Below are 18,403 nucleotides of genomic sequence, written 5' to 3' on the forward strand. Positions count from 1 at the left end.
TATAATTGTACATTCATCGATGTGTGTTTGTAAATGCCCAAGTATGTAGTTTTGATTTGCATTTCCCTAATAACCAGTGGCGCCAACCATCTTTTCATGTGCTCGTTGTCCATCTATATGTCTTCTTTGGAGAAATGTCCAGTCAAGTATATTGACTATTTTAGTCGGATTAATTGTTGTGTTCATATTAATTGTAAGAGTTACGCATTATGGATACAAGTTCCATCAGATATACGATTTGCAAATATTTTCTCCCACCCCGTGGGTCATCTTTTCGTTTTTTTGGTAGTGTTCTTTGACACACAAGTTTTCTTTCATTTTTCTAGTTTGATGCCGTGTTCTTCATCTCATCGCGCTTTTTAAAATAACGTTTTTTAAGTGCCCTGCACCAGCCCCCTGCAACCCGCAGAGCCAAGCAGAGTGCGGCGGGAAGAGTCGGCCGCCAGGGGGCGCCGCGGGCATGCGCCGGAAGCCAGGACTTCTTTGCGCCTGCGCCGAAGCGGCGCGCGCGCCCGCCTGGCGCGTACCCGCCCGCCTTCGAGTGCGCCTGCGCGGAGCCCGTGGCCGCGCCTGCTCGCGCCGGGCGCTGGTCGCTCCCGGCGGCCATGGGGGAAGCCGAGGTGGGCGGCGGGGGCGCCCCGGGCGACAAGGGCCCCGGGGAGGCGGCCACCAGCCCGGCCGAGGAGACGGTGGTGTGGAGCCCCGAAGTGGAGGTGTGCCTCTTCCACGCCATGCTGGGCCACAAGCCCGTCGGTGAGCGCCGGGCGCGGACCCGCGTGGGGGCGGGGCGGGGCGGCCGCAACCGTCGGGCGGGGCGGGGCCTGCGACCCCGCGCCGGACCGCTGCCCGGGACTCCCTGCCCTGGACCCCGCTGCCCCTGGACCCCGCCGCCCCTGGGACTGTCCTTCCCCTGGACATGAACTCGCCGCCCGGGACACCCCTGCCCCTGGACACATCTGTCCCGGGACACCCCTGCCCCTGAACCCGCCGCCCAGGGCACCCCTGCCCCTGGATCCCGCCGCTCCAGAGACACCCCTGCCCTAGATCCCCCCGCCCGAGGGACATCCTTGCCCTAGACCCCGCTGTCCCGGGACACCCCCTGCCCCTGGACCCTGCTGCCCCGGGACACCCTTACCCCTGGACCCTCCCCGGCCCCTGGATCCTGCTGGCCCAGAGACACTTCTGTCCTCAGATCCCGCTGCCCTTGGGACACCCTTGCCCCTGTGCTCCAGAGACACCCCTACCCTGGATTCTGCTTCTCTGGGGACGCTACTGGACGCTACTACACCAAGATAGTCTTGTCCCTGGCACCCAGCCCCTGGTCACCCCTATTCCCAAGGACTTCTTGCAGGGACACCACACACGTTCTCCCTGCCCCAGATATTGGGCTGTTCTCAGACCACCCCTCCACCACCACTCCTGGCACATTCTGGCTCATACACACACTCTGGCTGCCAGGGACACCTCTCACCTCTGTCAAACCCCTGTGCCCACAATTCCCCCCCTTAATATCCCTTTCCCTGCCACACCCCTACCCCTGCAACACCCCTGCCCTTCCCCTTGGGCACTGCTGCCCCTCCTACATCACCTCCACTCACCCCTGACCCTTCCTACCACTCACTACCCTCCCCACTGCCACCCTCCCGGCTCCAGCCCCCATTGCCCTTTCATTCTCCAGGACAGCACTTTCTCCCCTTCCCCTTTATCTACTGTCCTGCTTCTCCTCTCACAGGGGTAAACCGACACTTCCACATGATCTGTATCCGGGACAAGTTCAGCCAGAATATTGGGCGGCAAGTCCCATCCAAGGTCATCTGGGACCATCTGAGTACCATGTACGACATGCAGGCACTGGTGAGCTGGACCCCTCTCCCTCATGGGGTGGGGAGACAAGAAGCCCACACTGTGTTCCCTGGAGGCCAGGCCCAGTGGGTTGGGGAGTGCCTATTGCTGACCTCCTAGTGTCTGCTGAGCAGAGCAGCAGAGGTGGTCCCACAGATGAGGCTCATGAGAAGCACAGTCTAATCGTGGCAATTGGTTACTTTTTCAGGGAACTTACTTGAGATTGGGCAGTCAGCGCAAGTTTCCAGGGACTAACTGGGGACCTGAGAAGCAGGGGCTTTCCCCACAGGGTGCCAAGGCATGGGCCCCTTGCTGTTGTCAGTCTCTGGGAGTCCCAAAAGTGCTTAAGGTAGGAGGTGAACTTATCTGAGTCACATAAGGTGAACATGGTGGCACAGAGAGCCCCATCCTTATGGAGCCCAGAGCTGGCAGTGTCTGACAGGCAGGTGGGTTTGTTGAATAACCAGGGTGGCCAGTAGACAGGTGGGTGTTCTTGGCAGAGGAAAGGCAGCTGTCAGAGCCCTGCGGCAGCAGGAGTGGGTGGGATCAGGAACTCAAAGGTGAGTATGCTTGGAGTGTGAGGTGCGTTGAGGTCAGGGGGCCAGGAGAGCAGTGCTGGTAGAAGGAGATCTGAGCCTCCGGGCTGGACTCAGCCCTGCTGGTCCTTGCAAGACTGGGGTACACACTGTTAAAGCAGAGAATGCTGCCTGTTGACCTTGGGTGAGTCCCAAGTGCCCCACTTTCTGTAGCTGTAGGGAGCCAGTAGGGATGCCCTGAAAACCTGGGTGGTGGCTGCCAGTGGCATCTCACACTGAAGGCATTCTGAGCCTGGTAGGCAGTTTGCAGCAGCACCTGTAGTGACCAGCACCTGTAGCCCAGATGTAGCCGTCAGTGAGGTCCTCCCTGCAGCAGCCTCACTCCTGTCTGCACAACGAGCATGTCAAGTCAGGTGTGAGTCCCTGGTCACCACCCGCTCTATCTGGACTCCCTAGGATCCCAGTTGTGGGGTTTCTTGGAGCACCTGCTCCCCAGATGTTTCCTGCCCAGGTGCAGAGATGAGTACAGCATCATGCCCGTCTAGGGAAGACAAAGCTCTGGGCTGAGATTGGCACAGGTGCTTGCTTGGGAGGCACAGTGGCCTTCCAGGTCCTCAGGGAACTTCCATTTACCCCCAGGACAGCTGCCCCATGTCTTCTACAGTGGCCTCTAAGGACAGGAAGGACTGTAAAATACGGATCTGTCCCCTTATCTGGCACACCACACATTGATGCATAAACTTAGACCGACCACCTGACTTCACGCAGCACCTGGGCTGCCAGTGGAAGCCCCTCTCCTAATCCCCTCCCATCCAGGGACCTTCCTGCCAACTCAACCTTCCCTTGGTTCCATTGTCTTGTATTCTCAGGTCCCTGTCCCCTCTGGTATGTGGGACATGCAGGACAGGTGGAAGCCCAGTCTGCTTGAGGACCTTTCCTCACTTGCCTTACTCTCTGGGCTTCTTTGCACATGGCCTTCCTACTGGCACCATGTGGGCAGGGACTGTCAACTGCCTTGGTACACCACGGTGCAGTCACTCTTATGAGGAAGCCACAGGGGTAAGCTGCCCAGTGTGTCTGGGCAGGACTGCTCTTCCCTTGGGGCCCTCCAGTGGTATGGACCCCCTTCTGCCTTCCCATGGCTGCCTGTGGTGTCTGTGCCCTCCTGTCCCTCCCTCTTCTGTCTGCCAAGCCTAGATTATGGTAGGCTCTGCAGGTGGAAGGAAGGAAGGGTCAGTACCCACAGATCTGTCCATTCGGCCCAGTAGTTAGAGGCACTTGCTGTTGCCCCCCGAGCAGCTTCTGTATGTCTTTACGACCTGCAAACATTACACCTGTTTTTCTGTTTGTTTTTTCTTTTTTTAAATACAAAATGCCGTATTTGCTGTCAGCATGAGTCGGAGATTCTTCCATTCCCGAATCCAGAGAGGAACTTTGTCCTTCCAGAAGAGATCATTCAAGAAGTCCGAGAAGGTGAGGCTCCAGAGAGGTCTGATCTGGGAGTAGAAAAGGTGGGACCTGGGCCAGGGGTGGGCGGTTACCGTGAAGGTCAGGGGCCTTGGGGAGGGGGAATTCTGCCTCCACTGCATGGGGGTGGTCTGGGGGCCTGGGGGGCAGGGCAAGGGTGGGTGTTCAAGGGCATCCGTGTGACGGATGCTGCCGCCTGTGTGGGCAGCCAGAGTCGGGGCAGTCCTGGCCCACCCGTCCCCAGCGCTGGCCGCCACCGTGGGTTTCCAGTGAAGGTCAGCTGTCTCCTCCACAGGAAAAGTGGTCATTGAAGAGGAGATGAAGGAGGAGATGAAGGAGGACGTGGACCCCCACAGTGGGGCCGACGACGGTAAGTGTGGAACCCCCCACCCTGCCCTGCACCCGCTGGAGCACAGCACCCCGTCGCCCTCCCCGAAAGGCCTCCCTCACGCAGGGCGCGGTCAGGTGGCCGTAGAGTCTGCAGGACGGAGGGTCATCTCAGTGCAGGAGGAGTCCTGACAGCGTCCCCGCAGCAAAGCAAAGTGCAGGAGCCGCGGGCTCAGCTGCTCCTCTCCTGACGTCGTGGCGGAGCCTGGAAGCCTAGCGTGGGACGCCCGAGGCTCTCTGTCGGGAGGCCCCTCTTCAGGCCTCGCGTAAGGGGCTCCCCACCCAGGGGGAAGCCTGCTGGGGTCAGGGGTCCTGTGTGTAGATTCTGATTTTCCTAACTGAGAAGACGATGAAATGAGGTTCTGGGTATTCTGTCTTCAGCCAAATGATTTTGTTTCTCAGTTTTTTCATCTTCAGGGAGCTTGGGGAAGTCAACAGAAAAATCCAGCAAAGACAAAGAGAAGAGCTCCTCAGACTTGGGGTGTAAAGACGGGGCGGACAAGCGGAAGCGCAGCCGGGTCACTGACAAAGTCCTGACCGCTAACAGTAACCCCTCCAGCCCCAGCGCTGCCAAGCGGCGCCGAACATAGACACCACAGCCTGGCAGCAGAGTCGTCCAAGCTGCAAGCCCTACCGCCTGCCCTCAGGTCCCTGGGCAAACATGGCCATCTACAGGAAGCTGTCTAGGCTCCCGCCATGTTGTCAGATCGCCAGGGTCCCTGGGGGACCCAAAAGACCAGGACCAACCCTCTTGGACGTTGAGCCGCCAAGTCCACGTCTGTCTTCTCTGGGCTCAGCTCCTCCCTTGCCAGGTCTCAGGGAGGAGAGCAAGGGCAGGGGCCAGGAGAAGGCTGCGAATCAGCAAGCAATAAAACAGCCTCCACTCCGTCCTCAGAAAGACCATAGTGCTAGCCTTCCCTGGGGACTCGCTCTGCATTTGCTTGTCCTTCTAAACCTCCCTGCTGTCCCATGGAGGCATCAGGAGCATGTGGCCCAGGTCACCACGTGCCCCACTCCCTACCTGGGAGACTAAGAACTGGATGTTTTTCTCATTCACTTGTACTGTAACGATGTATATAATTTGGTTGGTATTTCACTATTTAATTTTTAAGAAGCCTATTTTACTAGCATTTTATATGAGAAAGAATACTGCAGAAGTTAAACCTGTGTTGTATTTTTTCTGAGATGTTTTGTTTTTAGGTAATAACTACTGAGATACTTTTTGCTCAGTTTTTATATTCCAGATACAGAGAATTTATAGTGGTTATTTTTGTAATTCTAGTAACTTACAAAAAGACCAAATGAGGGAGTTGAGGGGAAGACGCAACCTTTGGGCTGGTGAGGCAGTGGCCTCAGTATTGGTTGAAGTATGCTTTCATTGGACTACAGAACATTAAAGCACAAAAAATCAACCTGGAGTTGTGTGGTTTCAATAACCAAAAGGGGTCAGCTTTTTCTGCAATAGGAAGTTTTATTTTTCCAAGATTTCTAACTGAAGAGCACACTTAAACAACTTGTTAACATCACTTGATACAATGTACAAACAGTAACCGTCCAGAGAGATTACTTTGTTGAACATGTGTCACATCCAGAGAGACATACAGCTCTGGCACCTGCCAAACTGCTCTCTGGCCTGTGACCTTAGACTGCTGAATGAGTGTTCTTCACAAAGCACAGTCCAGCCACTGGGCATGAGGAGGTGTGGTAGGAGACCAGCCTACACACACATGCACCTCAGCATCTCAATACCAACGTAAAGCTGAGCAATCTGCAGTGTCCTGGGTGACAAGAGGCGCAGCATGGGGTCCAAGTTGATCACACCAAACCCAGTCACTTCTGGGTGGGGCAGTAGGGTACCTGTAAAATATGACTGGATCCAGTTTCCTTGCACAGAAAGAATATCTTGTGGGGACAAACGAGCTGGTCTCACAGCCTTCCCTTCCACATGCCCAGGTTAGACCAGCTGCAGAGCCTGGGCTGCTCTATGCCCTTGTCCGTACTATCCTGCCCCATGGGTGGGAGCCAAGGACGGAGTTTTGCCCCATTTGAGATGAGGTCCCAGCACAGTAGACTCCTTGCTCACTCTGACACTCAAGACCTTGGCCTGTGCAGCGTCAAGACAGAGGTCAGCACTGCAGACAGTTGGGGGCCAGCCTCAGGAGCACCCCCCCCCCCCGCAAACCCCACAGAGGGAAGAGTAAGGTCTCTGTTCACCCAAGTGCCCACCCACCTCCATGTGCTCTCTCCTTCCAGGTCAACCTTCACTCAGTGCCCATTTGTGCTGGTCCTGCTGCTGGATCCTGGCTCTTTTGAGTCCAGAACTAGCATGGGAAAGGGAAGCAGACAGTCACCCTGAGGGATGACCAGGAAGGAGGCCCCTCTCCAGCAAGGACCACTGTCAGAAGCCCCACCTAAAGCTGCGTCTTCAGGATTTCAGCATGCACTGGAGAGCCTGGTCAACAGGTCAGCCTCCGCCTTGTGCTGCCCCTCAGGAGCAGGCGTCACCCCACAGCCCCAGTGGCCCTACCTGGTTCTTCAGCCCTTACAGCTCACGGGAGCTCCTGCTGCATGTAAGAATGACCAGGTGGAATTCACAGCACAAAGTCCTGCACTGTGATCCACTCGTTTGCAAAGCCTGTCCATGCTAAGATGGACACCTCAGCAGACACACTGTGTGCCAAGCACGCCTGACCTCCAGGCACCTTTCCTGCAGCGGACAGATGTTCCCTCAGGTGTCATCAGTGTGCAGGGAGTCAGTAAGGGCTGCTCAGCTGGGCGTGGTCTCACCTCTTCCAGACTGGTCCAGGGACAACAGGGAAGCCACAGTTAGTTCCACTGTTCCTCAAACTCTGGCAAGGCTGAGCCATAAGCAACACTACTTGCAAAGATGTCCTCTCCAGCATGACAAGGCAAGCTGTGCCACTGCTCAGCTCCCATCAAGGGCAGCAAAGCTATCTGGAAAACGGAGCCCCACTGGGTGACAGCTGACTGCAGAAGATGCTCAGGGAAGACACAATGCCATCTCATGGCTCTCTAAAGATGAGCTCTGCACAAACTACACAAAACCAAAGGACAACTCATGGTGGCTGTGTGTGCAAAAGAGAGGTTGCACAATATCTTAAAAACAACTCTTTCTGGCGCTGTAGCCAGGTTCTTACTCTGGCAGCAGGCAGCGGTAGACACTGTCCCTTGGCTTGGCATGCCTGTTTTTCTGCTCTCTGAAGTACTAAAAGGGCAGCCTGCTCATCCAGGTGTCCCAGATCAAACCCTGAAAGCTGTCCCAGCAACCATTAGTGCCCCACCAAAGACCGCCCTGCCTACCCTGGAGCTATAACCAGAACCCAGCTGTACATCACATAACAAACAGGACCATGTTCCCAGTCTGCAGTGGGTCTGCCCCACCAGAAGCCCTGGGCTGCTTGCTCACACATTCACAGTAACCTTGCACTGGCTGCACAGTGAGACAATCTGCAGAAATATCCAGAGCTCTGTAGCTTCGGGGTTCAGTACTGTCTTCCTAGGAAGTATGTCACATGGACACATGCTCAGCCAGGAGAGATTGTCCCCAGGTTAATAAAAGTCAGCAGGGACTAGGGGCCAGCACCAGAGGTCCTTAATAAGAGTGCTCATGACTGAGATGGGAAGACTGCATTCACTTCCTCACTCTCACCTGTCCCCCACAGGCACCAAAATCCTGTCAGCTGGCCCCAGTCCCAGCAGTTGGGACTGCCAATGTGTAAAGGCACACCTACCTCCAGCCACCATCAGTCCCCCAGAGATTCCTAAGGAGGCATTTTATTCGGGTCAGCCTATGTTGCACCATCCTTAGGCTGACCCCAGTAACCTCTGTCTCCTGGCTTTCAAGACTGTGTGGTCCCTCCACCTAAGTGTGGCACCTGTGACTTCCCACAACTGACCCGGTGGCAACAGCGGTGGGATGTCACTCCCAATATCATGTGGCATTCCCTGAGGCATCACCTGCAGATAGAGTGAGGACTTGGAAGATTACTAGGCTGTCCTGTGCTGCCAGTGGAGGGCGCAGGCACCGGTCAGCAGCCTCCGGAGCCCAGCGCCCCCCACCCCTCGCCTGACCACAGCTAGCAGGATCACAGGGACTCCAGACCCGGTGGCGAGGCACGGAGCACCGACCAGAGGGCATCCTTCAGAGGACAGCCTCTGGAGGAACTTCTCTGGGGAGAAGGGATAGTCTCAGGAGAGGGATTCTCTGGGGTCAGGCGTCCCCTAGGGAGGTGAGACCTAAAGGGGGTCATCCTGAAGCCTCTTCTGGGGGTGGGCGCTGTCCTTCTGGGGGACATCTCCGTAGGGTCATCCTTCAGGGTGGACATGATGGAATAAATGGTGGCTGCTCGAAGGGCATCCTCTGGGTACAATCGTCTGGGGGACATCTCCACGGGTGGCTTCTTCCTCCGCGGAGGCAGGCGTCCTCCGTGGGGACCCCCGGGGGCAGGGGCTCCCGGAACGGCAGCATCCTCGGGGGGTCGCTGTCCCCGCAGGGACGCTCCGCGGCGCGCGGCGCGGGCGGGGCCTCACGGGCGGGGCCTGCGGCCGCCCCCGCCCCGCCCCCGCGCTTCCTCCGCTTTCACTTTCGCTTCCGCCGCGAGCGGGTCCCGCGGCCCCAGTATGGACGACCCGGACTGCGACTCCACCTGGGAGGAGGACGAGGACGCGGAGGGCGGCGAGGACGGCCAGGCGGGCGAGGCGGACGCGGGGGACGAGGACGAGGACGCGGAGGGGCCGCGGGCCGGCGCGCTCCAGGTGCGGGAGGCGGGGAGGCCGGGCCGCGCTCCGCCGCGCCGCAGCCGGGGACCCCAGGCCCCGCCGCCCCGCCGGGGCCGCCCCCGGAGTCGGCCGGTGCGTGGGTGGCGTCAGAGCGGTGCGTGGTGATGTCAGAGCCGCGGCCGCGAGCGGGGGCCGTGCGTGGGTGACGTCAGAGCAGCGGCCTGGGGCGGCGTGGGTGGGTGCCTCGGGGCGCCTCGGGCGCAGGCCAGCCCCGTCCGATGGCCGCGGCTGATCCTGACGGCCCGCCTCTGGCCCGGGCGGTGGGCTCCCAGCCGCCCCGCCGTCGGCCCCGCGGGCGCAGCGTCCCGGCTCGTCCTGGGCTGAGCTGGGGCACCGCGGACCCGCCGCGGCCAGGCGGCTGTCAGCCACTGGTTACTTTTGTTGCCACCGTGCTTGTGACTCCGGGGCTACTTTTGTTGCCAGCGGTTATCCGTTCTGTACAGAGCCTCGTCATCGTTCCAGCTGTGGTTCCAGATGTGGAGGGCCCAGAAAATGGGCTTCAGATTCTCCCCGTGGCAGTGAGCCCTGGTTTCCAGTTTATCTCAGTGCCCTGGAGTGGTCAGGGACAGTGGCCCCGGAACCTGGAGGGCTCCCAGGCCTACCTGGAAGCCTTCCGCGCCCTCTGGCCTTCAGCACACCTGCACAGGGCCTAAGTGCTGCAGGAGGTGGGGTCAGGGTCACAGGGCAGTGTGCCAACCGGCCGGCTATGACGTGAGTGTCCGCGAGGCTCAGGCCGCCATCCTGAGCAGCGCTCAGGCACCTTGGCCCTGTGGGGTGCCCATGATCTCCCATCTTTTCCCTTTTGCCTCCTGCCTGGACCATTTCCTTCCTTCCCCTGCAGAGCCTCCTCAACCCTGACTAGGCTGGCCCTGCTCTGAGCTGTGTGCATCCTGTTGACCAGCAGGAAGTGGGAAAGCACCGGGGCAGCCAACTCCTCAGAGTTTCTGTTTCTGTCTGCTGGCCCTTCCCTGGCAAGAGAACCCTACCAGCTGGCCCTGGTTTGAAATTAGCAGCTGCAAAGCCCTACCTTGGCTGGAGTCCTATCAAGTTGGGGCAGGGGGTGATGAGCTCTGAGATGATATTTGGGAACCTGGCCTCCTGCGCCTCTCAGTGCTTCCCCATCCCTTGAGCCAGTTGTTTCCCAGGTCAGGACAACCTGCGCCTTGTGGGTTGCACCACCCTTCATCCTGCCCAGCTGGGCACAGCCCACCCTCTGCTCCCACCTCATAACACAGTGGGGTCAAGGCTGTTTCCCAGCATCCTTGTGACCAGTTGCCTCCCATCTGTCCTGGACCCCTGGGTGTGTGACATGGAGAAAAAGTGGTGCAGAGCGTGAGGCTGAGGGGGCCACATCTTGCTGAAAGCAGCCTCTGACAGGAGGCACAGGGCTTGTCCTCTCTATGGTCTCTGACCAAGGAGGAGTGGGGTTAGTGGGGACAGGCCTTTGTTGCTTATTTCTCACATGTGGTCAGAGGCCTGAGTCCCCTCCTGGGGCTGTAGGTGGCAAGATGGCTGCCACTGGGGACACAGCCTGATGTCAACTTAAAGCACAATGTAAGGGGAAGTACAGTGGGATCTGGGGACATGGTGGGTTGAGGCAAGAGTGAGGATAGCCAGTAAACCTGGGGGGAAGAGTTGGAGCTGCGGCTTGGGGACAGGAAGGCATCGTGGCCACACCCCGTGGGAGTATACACGTCCCTGAGGTGGAAGCCCAGAGTCTCCCAGGGGGAGCAGGAATAGGAGCAGGCCTCAGCTCCAGCTGTCTGACTCTTCAGGGAGGGGTACTTCACTGGGTCCACATCTACCCACTGGGAACCCTCAGAAATCCAGGGTTAGGGATTGGAGGGAAGAACTGTGACAAGTGACCACTCCCCTTCAAGCACCTCACCAGAGCTGGCCCAGACCACATGGCCTTGCCAGAGTAGGGGCTCCCTGGGGCTTCTCCTAGGGGAGGCTCATCCCATGCCATCTCTTCCCAGTCCAGGATAACAGGGTCCCGCAACTGGAGAGCCATGCAGGACATGCGCAGGTACCGGCACCACTACCCGGTAGGTACCCACAGCCCCCTGTGTTCCCTGTAGCACCCGTGCGTGCACTGGCCCATCTGGAGACACACAACCCATTAGCACCTGTCAGACAGAATGTCCCCTGTCTTGCTCGAAACCTGGGCCTGGATTCTGGGTGTGCCCCTCATTGTCCAGAGCACAGACCAGGTGTGAGTTCTAATCGTGGTGTGAGGGGAACATGCTTCCCCCGCTCTGAGCCTCAGCACCCCAGCTGTAGAGTTGGGTAGCAGTTCTGGCCTCCTAATGCAAGTGTGTGGTCTGGTGGGGGGCTCCTGGGGAGGGTGTTAGAAGCCATCCTGGGGGTGGGGGTAGGAGCATTGTCCTCAGTTCCTGCCCACATGAGTGGGAGGTGAGGAGGCCCTGTCCTCCAAGCCTCTCCTCACCTGCAGAGGAGCCCCAACTGGGCTCAGGGCCTCACGGCAGCCTCCGGAGGCCTGGAGGTTTGCATATGCACTGGACTGAGGGCCCTCGGAGGCAGTGTATTTTTGATGAGGCCCCAGCCATGCCCTCTCTCTGCCCTTCAGGATTTGGTGGAACGAGACTGCAACGGTGACATGCCCAACCTGAGTTTCTACAAAAATGAGATCCGCTTCCTGCCAAACGGTACACACCCCCTCAGCTGCCCTGCTTTCAGAGAGCTCCACAGAGCCCCCCTGGAGGCAGCCAGAGGGGTCCAGGTTGGGGGGCTGTGTAAAGGGTCCCAGAGGAACATTGGAGGCTTCCCCACCACATGGTCTCTGCTGCAGCTGCTCAAGGCAACAGGTGAACTAACGAGCCGATGGTCTTACTGTTCTACGTGGTGTCATAAAAAGTAGGATAATAATTTGTGATGTACAGTTGAGTTGAAATTTAAGTTTCTTTGTCATCGAGTCTTATTGGAACCTACCTGTGCCCATTCATTTATGCAGCTGCTTTCTCTCTGGAGCAGGAAACAGCCTGCTTAGGTGGAGACCATGTGGCCCCCCAGCCTGGGGTGTTTACTGTCTGGCCTCACAGACATGGGCCCACCTGCTCTGGACTGTGCCCCGGGGTTGGGTTCTGCTGGGGTCTTGTTTGAGGACAGAGTGAGTACCAGGGCTCACAGGCCAGGCTTTGAGTGAGGCACCCCTTTGGCAGAAATGGGTCTGAGTCTGGACCACAGGTTCCCCAGAGGGGCCTCCCAGGCCTCCACTGAGTTTGTCCTCAGTCACACTGAGGGTCTGGCTTCCACACTGCAGAGCGGCTGAGTACCTTGAGCCCAAAGCCGTTGATGGTCTTAAAGAGTTGGGGGCCTGAATTGGCAGCACTCTGTCCCTGAGCCCTGTCAGGGGTTTTGTCCCCACTGCTGACTTGGCCCCATGGGGTTCCCAGGATGTTTCATTGAAGACATTCTTCAGAATTGGAGGGACAACTATGATCTCCTCGAGGACAATCACTCCTACATCCAGTGGTGAGCCTGTAGGGAGGAGCAGGAGGGCAGACGGGGAGGGGGGCCTGGGCCCTGGGCCACTTGCTGCCTTCTCATGTGCACTTAGTAGTGTCCTTCCCAGAAGCCCACACCCACGCCGCAGGATGGTGCTTGCACACGCTTGGGTGGGCATCAGCAGACACTGCAGGGGCCAGTGCCACAGAGGGGAGACTCCAGCCTGTCCCACGGTCTGTTGGCTCTTTAGGTCTCAGCACCTCTGTGGTTGGGAACACAGTGGCCCCAGGAGACAGGAGGGGATACACACAAGCTGGGGCGTGGGGTGGGAAATGGCCTGCCTGCCCACCTGCCAGGGGCTGCAGCCTTGGCACCAGGCCTGAGCCCCCAGGGGCAGGTGGGGCTGGGCTGTGCCTGACTCAGGCCATGGTGAGGCTCTAGGTCAGGCTTGGGCAGAAATGTGGGGTGCTCTTGGAGGCCATGACTGCCCTGAAGAGCAGTGTGCCTCTGCTTGAGGTCAGCCTTCTGGGCAGCTCCAGGGGGTCTCCTGCGTGAGGTGCATCATGGGGATGAGCTCCTGGCATCAGTGAAGGGAAGCAAAGGAGGATGAGCAAGCAGGAAGGAGAGCCCTGGCCCCAGCCTGAGCAGGGGGACAAGGCAGCCTTCCATGGATTGCCCACAGGTCACCAGGCATGCATGCTGGGCTCTGGCTAGTCACACTCACCTGTGCTAAACCCTCCTTTTCTACCCTTGACCCTTTGCTTTGTGAACTGCGGGAGGCCACCACCCTCCTAGAGTTAAGCAGCAAGCCCAGAGAGGGTAATACACTGCCCCAGGCCACCCAGCAAGCTTGAGCCTGAGGCCTTGGAAGTCTGGCCCTGGTCATTAAAGGGCCTGCGCCCTCCCTGTCTTCGCAGGCTGTTTCCTCTGAGGGAACCGGGAGTGAACTGGCACGCCAAGCCCCTCACACTCAAGGAGGTCCAGGTGAGCTCCTGTGCCCCTGCTAGAGAGGTCACATCTGATACCAGGTGCTGAATGCCACCTGGAGGGCTGCTGGGAGATGCAGAGGCCCAGAGAACCTGCGTCCCACACTCTGCCTTCCAGAATGGTCATCTTCCTGCATGGGCTCCTGCAGCATCTAGAAATCTGACTCTCAGGCCGTCTGCTGCCTGCTAGGGAGTTGGGGGAAGGGCCTGAGCAGGAGGAGCACCTTGATGCCAGGGCAGGATCGGAGCGGAGGCAGCCTTCCCCCGGCTCTGGGAATCTGGTTCTGTACAGGGAGGAGCTGCGTTAATGTGCCTGCTGTCATTCTGCCTTAAAAGGCTGAGTCATGACCCAGGAGGCATCTGCCCACCTGGCGTCCACGGCCGTCCCACACAGCCCAACAGAGGCCCAGGAACGGCCTCCTGAGCTCCCTTGGGGGTGTTTTCCAGGCATTCAAAAGCTCCAAGGAGGTCAGGGAGCGGCTTGTCCGGGCCTATGAGCTCATGCTGGGCTTCTACGGGATCCAGCTCAAAGACCGGGACACGGGTGTTGTGTGCCGAGCACAGAACTACCACAGTCGCTTCCAGAACCTGAACTGGTGAGGAGCGGGCGAGCCTCAGGTGCAGGACACTGGGTTTCAGGCAGGTGTGAGGGGCCTGCGGGGAGGCATGATGCCCACCCGGTCAGGTGGTGAGGACGTAAAGGAAGGGCTTCCTTTGCCTGGGAGGTGTCAGCCCTGTGGGGAAGCGGGTCAGGGACAATCTGTAGGTGGCACCATCCCCCTTGCTGGGGGTGTTGGCCCCTCTGCCCTCCTCCAGCCAGCACCTCCCCACGTGAGTCCACTGATGGAGTTACTGCCCTCCGTGGACGCTCCCCATGGGTGTGAGTCCTCCTGGAGGCGCTAGCCGAGCTCGCTCACCCCTCCCCTCTCACAGGCGCAGCCACAACAACCTGCGCATCACGCGCATCCTCAAGTCTCTGGGCGAGCTGGGCCTGGAGCACTACCAGGCCCCGCTGGCACGCTTCTTCCTGGAGGAGACGCTGGTGCGCTGCGAGCTGCCCGGCGTGCGCCAGAGCGCCCTGGACTACTTCCTGTTTGCTGTGCGCTGCCGGCGCCAGCGCCGGGAGCTCGTGCACTTTGCCTGGGAGCACTTCCAGCCTCGCTGCAAGTTCGTCTGGGGGCCACGTGACAAGCTGCAGCGCTTTAGGCCCCGCGCCACACTCCAGCCACTGGCAGCCCCCAGGCAGGCAGAGGGGGACGAGGGCCCAGGGGACTCCCTCCAGGAGGCTGGCACCCAGGATCAGACCTGTGGGCAGGAGAGGGACCCTGGTGGGGACAGGGTGTCAGCTGAGGTTCCCCAGCCACTGAGTGTGAAGCACCAGGATGCGGAAACCCTGGAGGGGGGCCAAGGGAATGAGGCTGAGCCCCCAAGTCCCAAAGAGAGCAAGAAGAGGAAGTTGGAGGCAAACCGGAAGGAGCAGGCCCCAGGGGAGCCAGGCCCCCCAGGCCCCTCGGAGGTGGAGAAAATAGCTCAGAACCTGGAGGGGTGTGCCCTCAGCCAGGGCAGCCAGGACCTGGGGGAGACGGAGCAGCCCTGCCCCCAGCCTCCAGGGGCCAGGGTGGCCGATGAGGTGAGGAAGCGGAGGAAGGTGGAGGAGGGTGCTGGGGACGAAGCAGTGGTCAGCAGCAGCACCCAGATGCCTGCCCCCACCCCATCCCAGTGCTTCAGGGCCCAAAAGGGTGGAGGCGAGGTGGAGGAAGAACCAGAAAGCCAGGTGGGGCCCGAGCAGAGTGCCGGTGGGAGCCCGCCAGAGGGCCCAGGGCCTGCCACCACAGGGACCCCTGTGGATGGGATGGGGGAGGCAGCCGGGACCGGACCTTCTGCCAAACCTGGAAACGGAAAGCCTTAAGGATCGGGGAGCCTGCGGGCATCTTGGCCCTGCCCAGCCCTGCTGCAGGGGGAGTCTGGGTCCCAGGAGCCCTGTTGCTGGCTCTTCTCAGTGCCCAGCAGTGCTGGCCTCTCCCTGGTGGTCACTGCAGTGGCCACTGGATGGACCGAGGCCCCGCCCTCAGGGAAGGCCCGAGCCTTCAGAACCCTCCTTACCTCACTGCGTTCTCCCTGCTCTTCCTCTGAGCCCCCGTGTTTGTAAATAAACCCTCCAGGGTCCCGGAGGGTCCTTTTCTCAGTGTGGTGCCAAGCAAGGCCTTTTCTGAATAAACTCCTCTGACTTTGAGTCTTCGTGGTGTGGGCAGCAGTCCTCTTTGGTGGCCTGGGACTGGTTTCCTGAGGGTCCTCTCCAGGTTCTTCTACGCCCAGCTGCAGAGTGGCCTGGCCTGGTGCCATCTCACTTTGCCCAGGCAAGTGCCCACCAGGCAGCATGGCACAGCTCTCCTGGAAGCACAGTCCCCTGATCCTGTCCGAGCAAGCAGCCTCTCCAGCCCCGGCACTAGACCTCTGGCCCCTCAGCTGCCTTGGGTCACCTTCCAGTAGTCAGTCTAGGACTTGAGCATAGCCCCTTGGGTGGGGGGACAGCAGTTGGGGTGCTACAGGTCTAGAGCAGGTCTTACTTCTGCCTGGTTGGGGTGCACTGATGCCTCAGGCCCCAGTCCAGCAGTGCCCTTGCCCAGCCCTGCCCCTCCACACCTCCCTCTGCCTTCCTAGGACTCCCTTGGCTGCACCCTACCTGGTGGAGCCCATGAGCCTCCCTTGGCAGCCCTTGGCCACAGCTTGGCTTTGTCCTGAGCCAGGAGCCCAGGACACCTAAATTAGCGGGTGAGGAGCTTTTGTGGGGCCTCTGAGAAAAGGGTTCCCCAAGTGGCTCTCGGCCGCAGGCTTGCCTTTGGGCCAGAGAAGGGTGGAAGGGCCATGGCTAATTCTGGGCAGAGGCCTTCTGCATCTGACTCACCTCCTCCACTGGATGCTGTGGGACCCTGGTGCTGCCCCCACTCATTAGCTCAGTAGTGGGGTTTCCACCTGGAGGGGAAATCAGGCTCTGGTGTAGAGGTGGGGCATCAGTGTCTTCAACAGGCCCCCTCTGATCTCCAGAGCTCGGGGACCTCGGTCCAGCCCGTTGGGGCCCCAGTCAGTTGGGAAATTACAGCGCCTGTTGTGATAAGAGGCCCCATTGGAACAACACTGAGGAGAGGGCTGTGTCCAGCACTGGGCACCTGGGGATGGTCATTCTGGCTCACTGAACCCTGAGCTTCAGAGAAAGTGTCCCAAAATAGGTGAATAGGGCTTTGGCTCTGCTCAGCTTGGGTGCTGGGGAGGCTGGACTCTGGCTGGTGGGTGTGAGGCCAGCCCCCTGCCCTCAGCTGGCCTGGCCCTAAAGGTCTGTGCATTGTTGGGGTGGGTTTGTGAGGGTGCCTGAGTGGAGGGGCTTGGGGAAGGACACTAGGCTGTCATTTCTCCACCCAAGGTGAAGGCTAACTGTGCTTCCTGAGTCTAGCTACATGCTAGGAACTGGGGTAAGGGGCAGAGCTGGACTGGGGGGCCAGGTAGGAGCCTGGGATGGGGAGAGAGAGCCCGAGGAAGGGGCTGCCATGCCCCCTCGTTCCAAGTTGAACCGGGGAGGAACCCTCTTGCTCCTAGATGCAGAGATTGGAGTGGGGCTACCCCAGGCCTCTACTCCCAACCCCTGCTATCTGCAGCTCCCTCCCCTTTCCACGAGACTGTCTCTGAAGATGTGCCCTAGGATGTCCTGGACTCTGCTGGAGGGCAGGCCCTTTTGAGCTTCCCCTCGCCTCCTGATGTGCCCCAGCCCTCCCACTGGAGGGCTCCTGGGCAGACAGCTGTGGGTTTTGGTGGTGGTGAGACTCTCCTGCCACCTCACCTGGGCCGAGGGGTGCCGACTCCTCACTGAGCTGTTTTGTCTAAACTCCCCTTTTCACCCCTACTTGATTCCCATCCTCTCGACAGTTGTGAATGGGCTGGGGAAGTGGCTCCATGGTGCAGGGCCTCGGCTGTGAATGGTGATGGCCTGGGTTCCACCTCCAACCACTGCACTCCCTGCAAGGGGGCCAGGCCAGCTGAGAGCAGGGGGCTGGCCTCACACCCACCAGCCAGAGTCCAGCCTCCCCGGCACCTAAGCTGGGCAGAGCCAAAGCCCTATTCACCTGTTTGGGGACACTTTCCCTGAAGCTCAGGGTTCAGTGAACCAGAATGACACCCCCAGGTGCCCAGGTGCCCCACTGCAGTGGCGCTCCAACACACCCTGTAGGGGGCAGCACTCCCAGAAGCCGGAGGATCCCCGGTGCGCGGCAATCCTGCATGGGTTCCGGCCCCATGGGGAACCTGAACATTGAGATGTGCCTAGGGTAGCTTGGAGGCCCGTCCCAGGCCAGCGCTCACCCTGCTGCAGTATCAGGGTAGGGTAAGTGCAGCAGTCTTAGGGTCCTGTTGGTGACAAATTCCCTCAGGCCAGGATAAGGAGCTGCTTCCCCCTCTCTTCTAGGGGGACCGTTTTGCTCTCTCTTGAAGAGGCAGGGTGTCAATGGTGACCCACGTGGACAGAACCCTTGGGAGAGTGCAGGTTTCAGTGTGTGACGTGCCTGCAGGCAGCCCTGCGCTGTCCCGGGTTGGAGGGGATTCACCCACGGAGGTCTCCTGGGCTGGGGCAGCCTGCTGGCCCCCCTCCTAAAAGGCCCCTCCAACTCGACCGCGGAGAAAGGAGCCTTTCTTGTCGGCTGAAAGGTGTGTGTGTGCCCGGCGCCAGCCCGGGATAATTTTAACTCCGGGCCGGCCAGAAAATGCCGGAGGCTGGCCCAGCCCGCGCCCGCGCCCGCGCCCCGCCCGCCCAGGTGGGCCGGCTGAATGGGGGCTTGTGCCGCGGGGCGGGGCGGCCGGCCGCGCACCGCCCTCCGCCCCAGGCCCTGCGCCGCCGCCGCCGCCGCCGAGCCGCTCAGAGTGCGAGCCAGC

General features: G+C 59.8%; 2 protein-coding genes and 1 long non-coding RNA gene across 4 annotated transcripts; 2 read left to right on the forward strand and 1 right to left on the reverse strand.

Annotated features, from left to right (window-relative positions):
- Positions 1-551: 551 nt before the first annotated feature.
- On the forward strand, positions 552-5,644 carry Mrgbp (MRG domain binding protein). Of its 2 annotated transcripts, XR_003585274.2 has the most exons (6): positions 552-753; positions 1,733-1,854; positions 3,770-3,851; positions 4,141-4,215; positions 4,311-4,498; positions 4,635-4,790. XR_003585274.2 is itself a non-coding variant. In XM_027954311.2 (5 exons), exons 1-5 carry the CDS (start codon positions 606-608, stop codon positions 4,820-4,822), a joined length of 615 nt encoding a protein of 204 aa, XP_027810112.1. In that variant the 5' UTR covers positions 552-605; the 3' UTR covers positions 4,823-5,644. The 2 variants fall into 2 exon arrangements, 1 of the variants encoding a protein (XP_027810112.1); XM_027954311.2 differs by lacking the exon at positions 4,311-4,498 and having other exon boundaries at positions 4,635-5,644.
- Positions 5,645-5,683: 39 nt separating this feature from the next.
- On the reverse strand, positions 5,684-8,854 carry LOC114107057 (uncharacterized). Its single transcript, XR_003585278.2, has 2 exons — positions 6,463-8,854; positions 5,684-6,089 (listed from the first exon to the last, which is right to left on the reverse strand). It is a non-coding gene; the product is annotated as an uncharacterized lncRNA (long non-coding RNA).
- Positions 8,832-15,719, forward strand: Ogfr (opioid growth factor receptor). The gene is made up of 7 exons (XM_027954199.2): positions 8,832-9,008; positions 11,012-11,080; positions 11,623-11,701; positions 12,449-12,527; positions 13,418-13,484; positions 13,934-14,082; positions 14,420-15,719. Exons 1-7 carry the CDS (start codon positions 8,874-8,876, stop codon positions 15,393-15,395), a joined length of 1,554 nt encoding a protein of 517 aa, XP_027810000.2. The 5' UTR covers positions 8,832-8,873; the 3' UTR covers positions 15,396-15,719.
- The last annotated feature ends 2,684 nt before the right edge of the window (positions 15,720-18,403 follow it).

This window comes from Marmota flaviventris, chromosome 2, assembly GCF_047511675.1.
Source record: "Marmota flaviventris isolate mMarFla1 chromosome 2, mMarFla1.hap1, whole genome shotgun sequence".
Taxonomy (NCBI): Eukaryota; Metazoa; Chordata; class Mammalia; order Rodentia; family Sciuridae; genus Marmota; species Marmota flaviventris.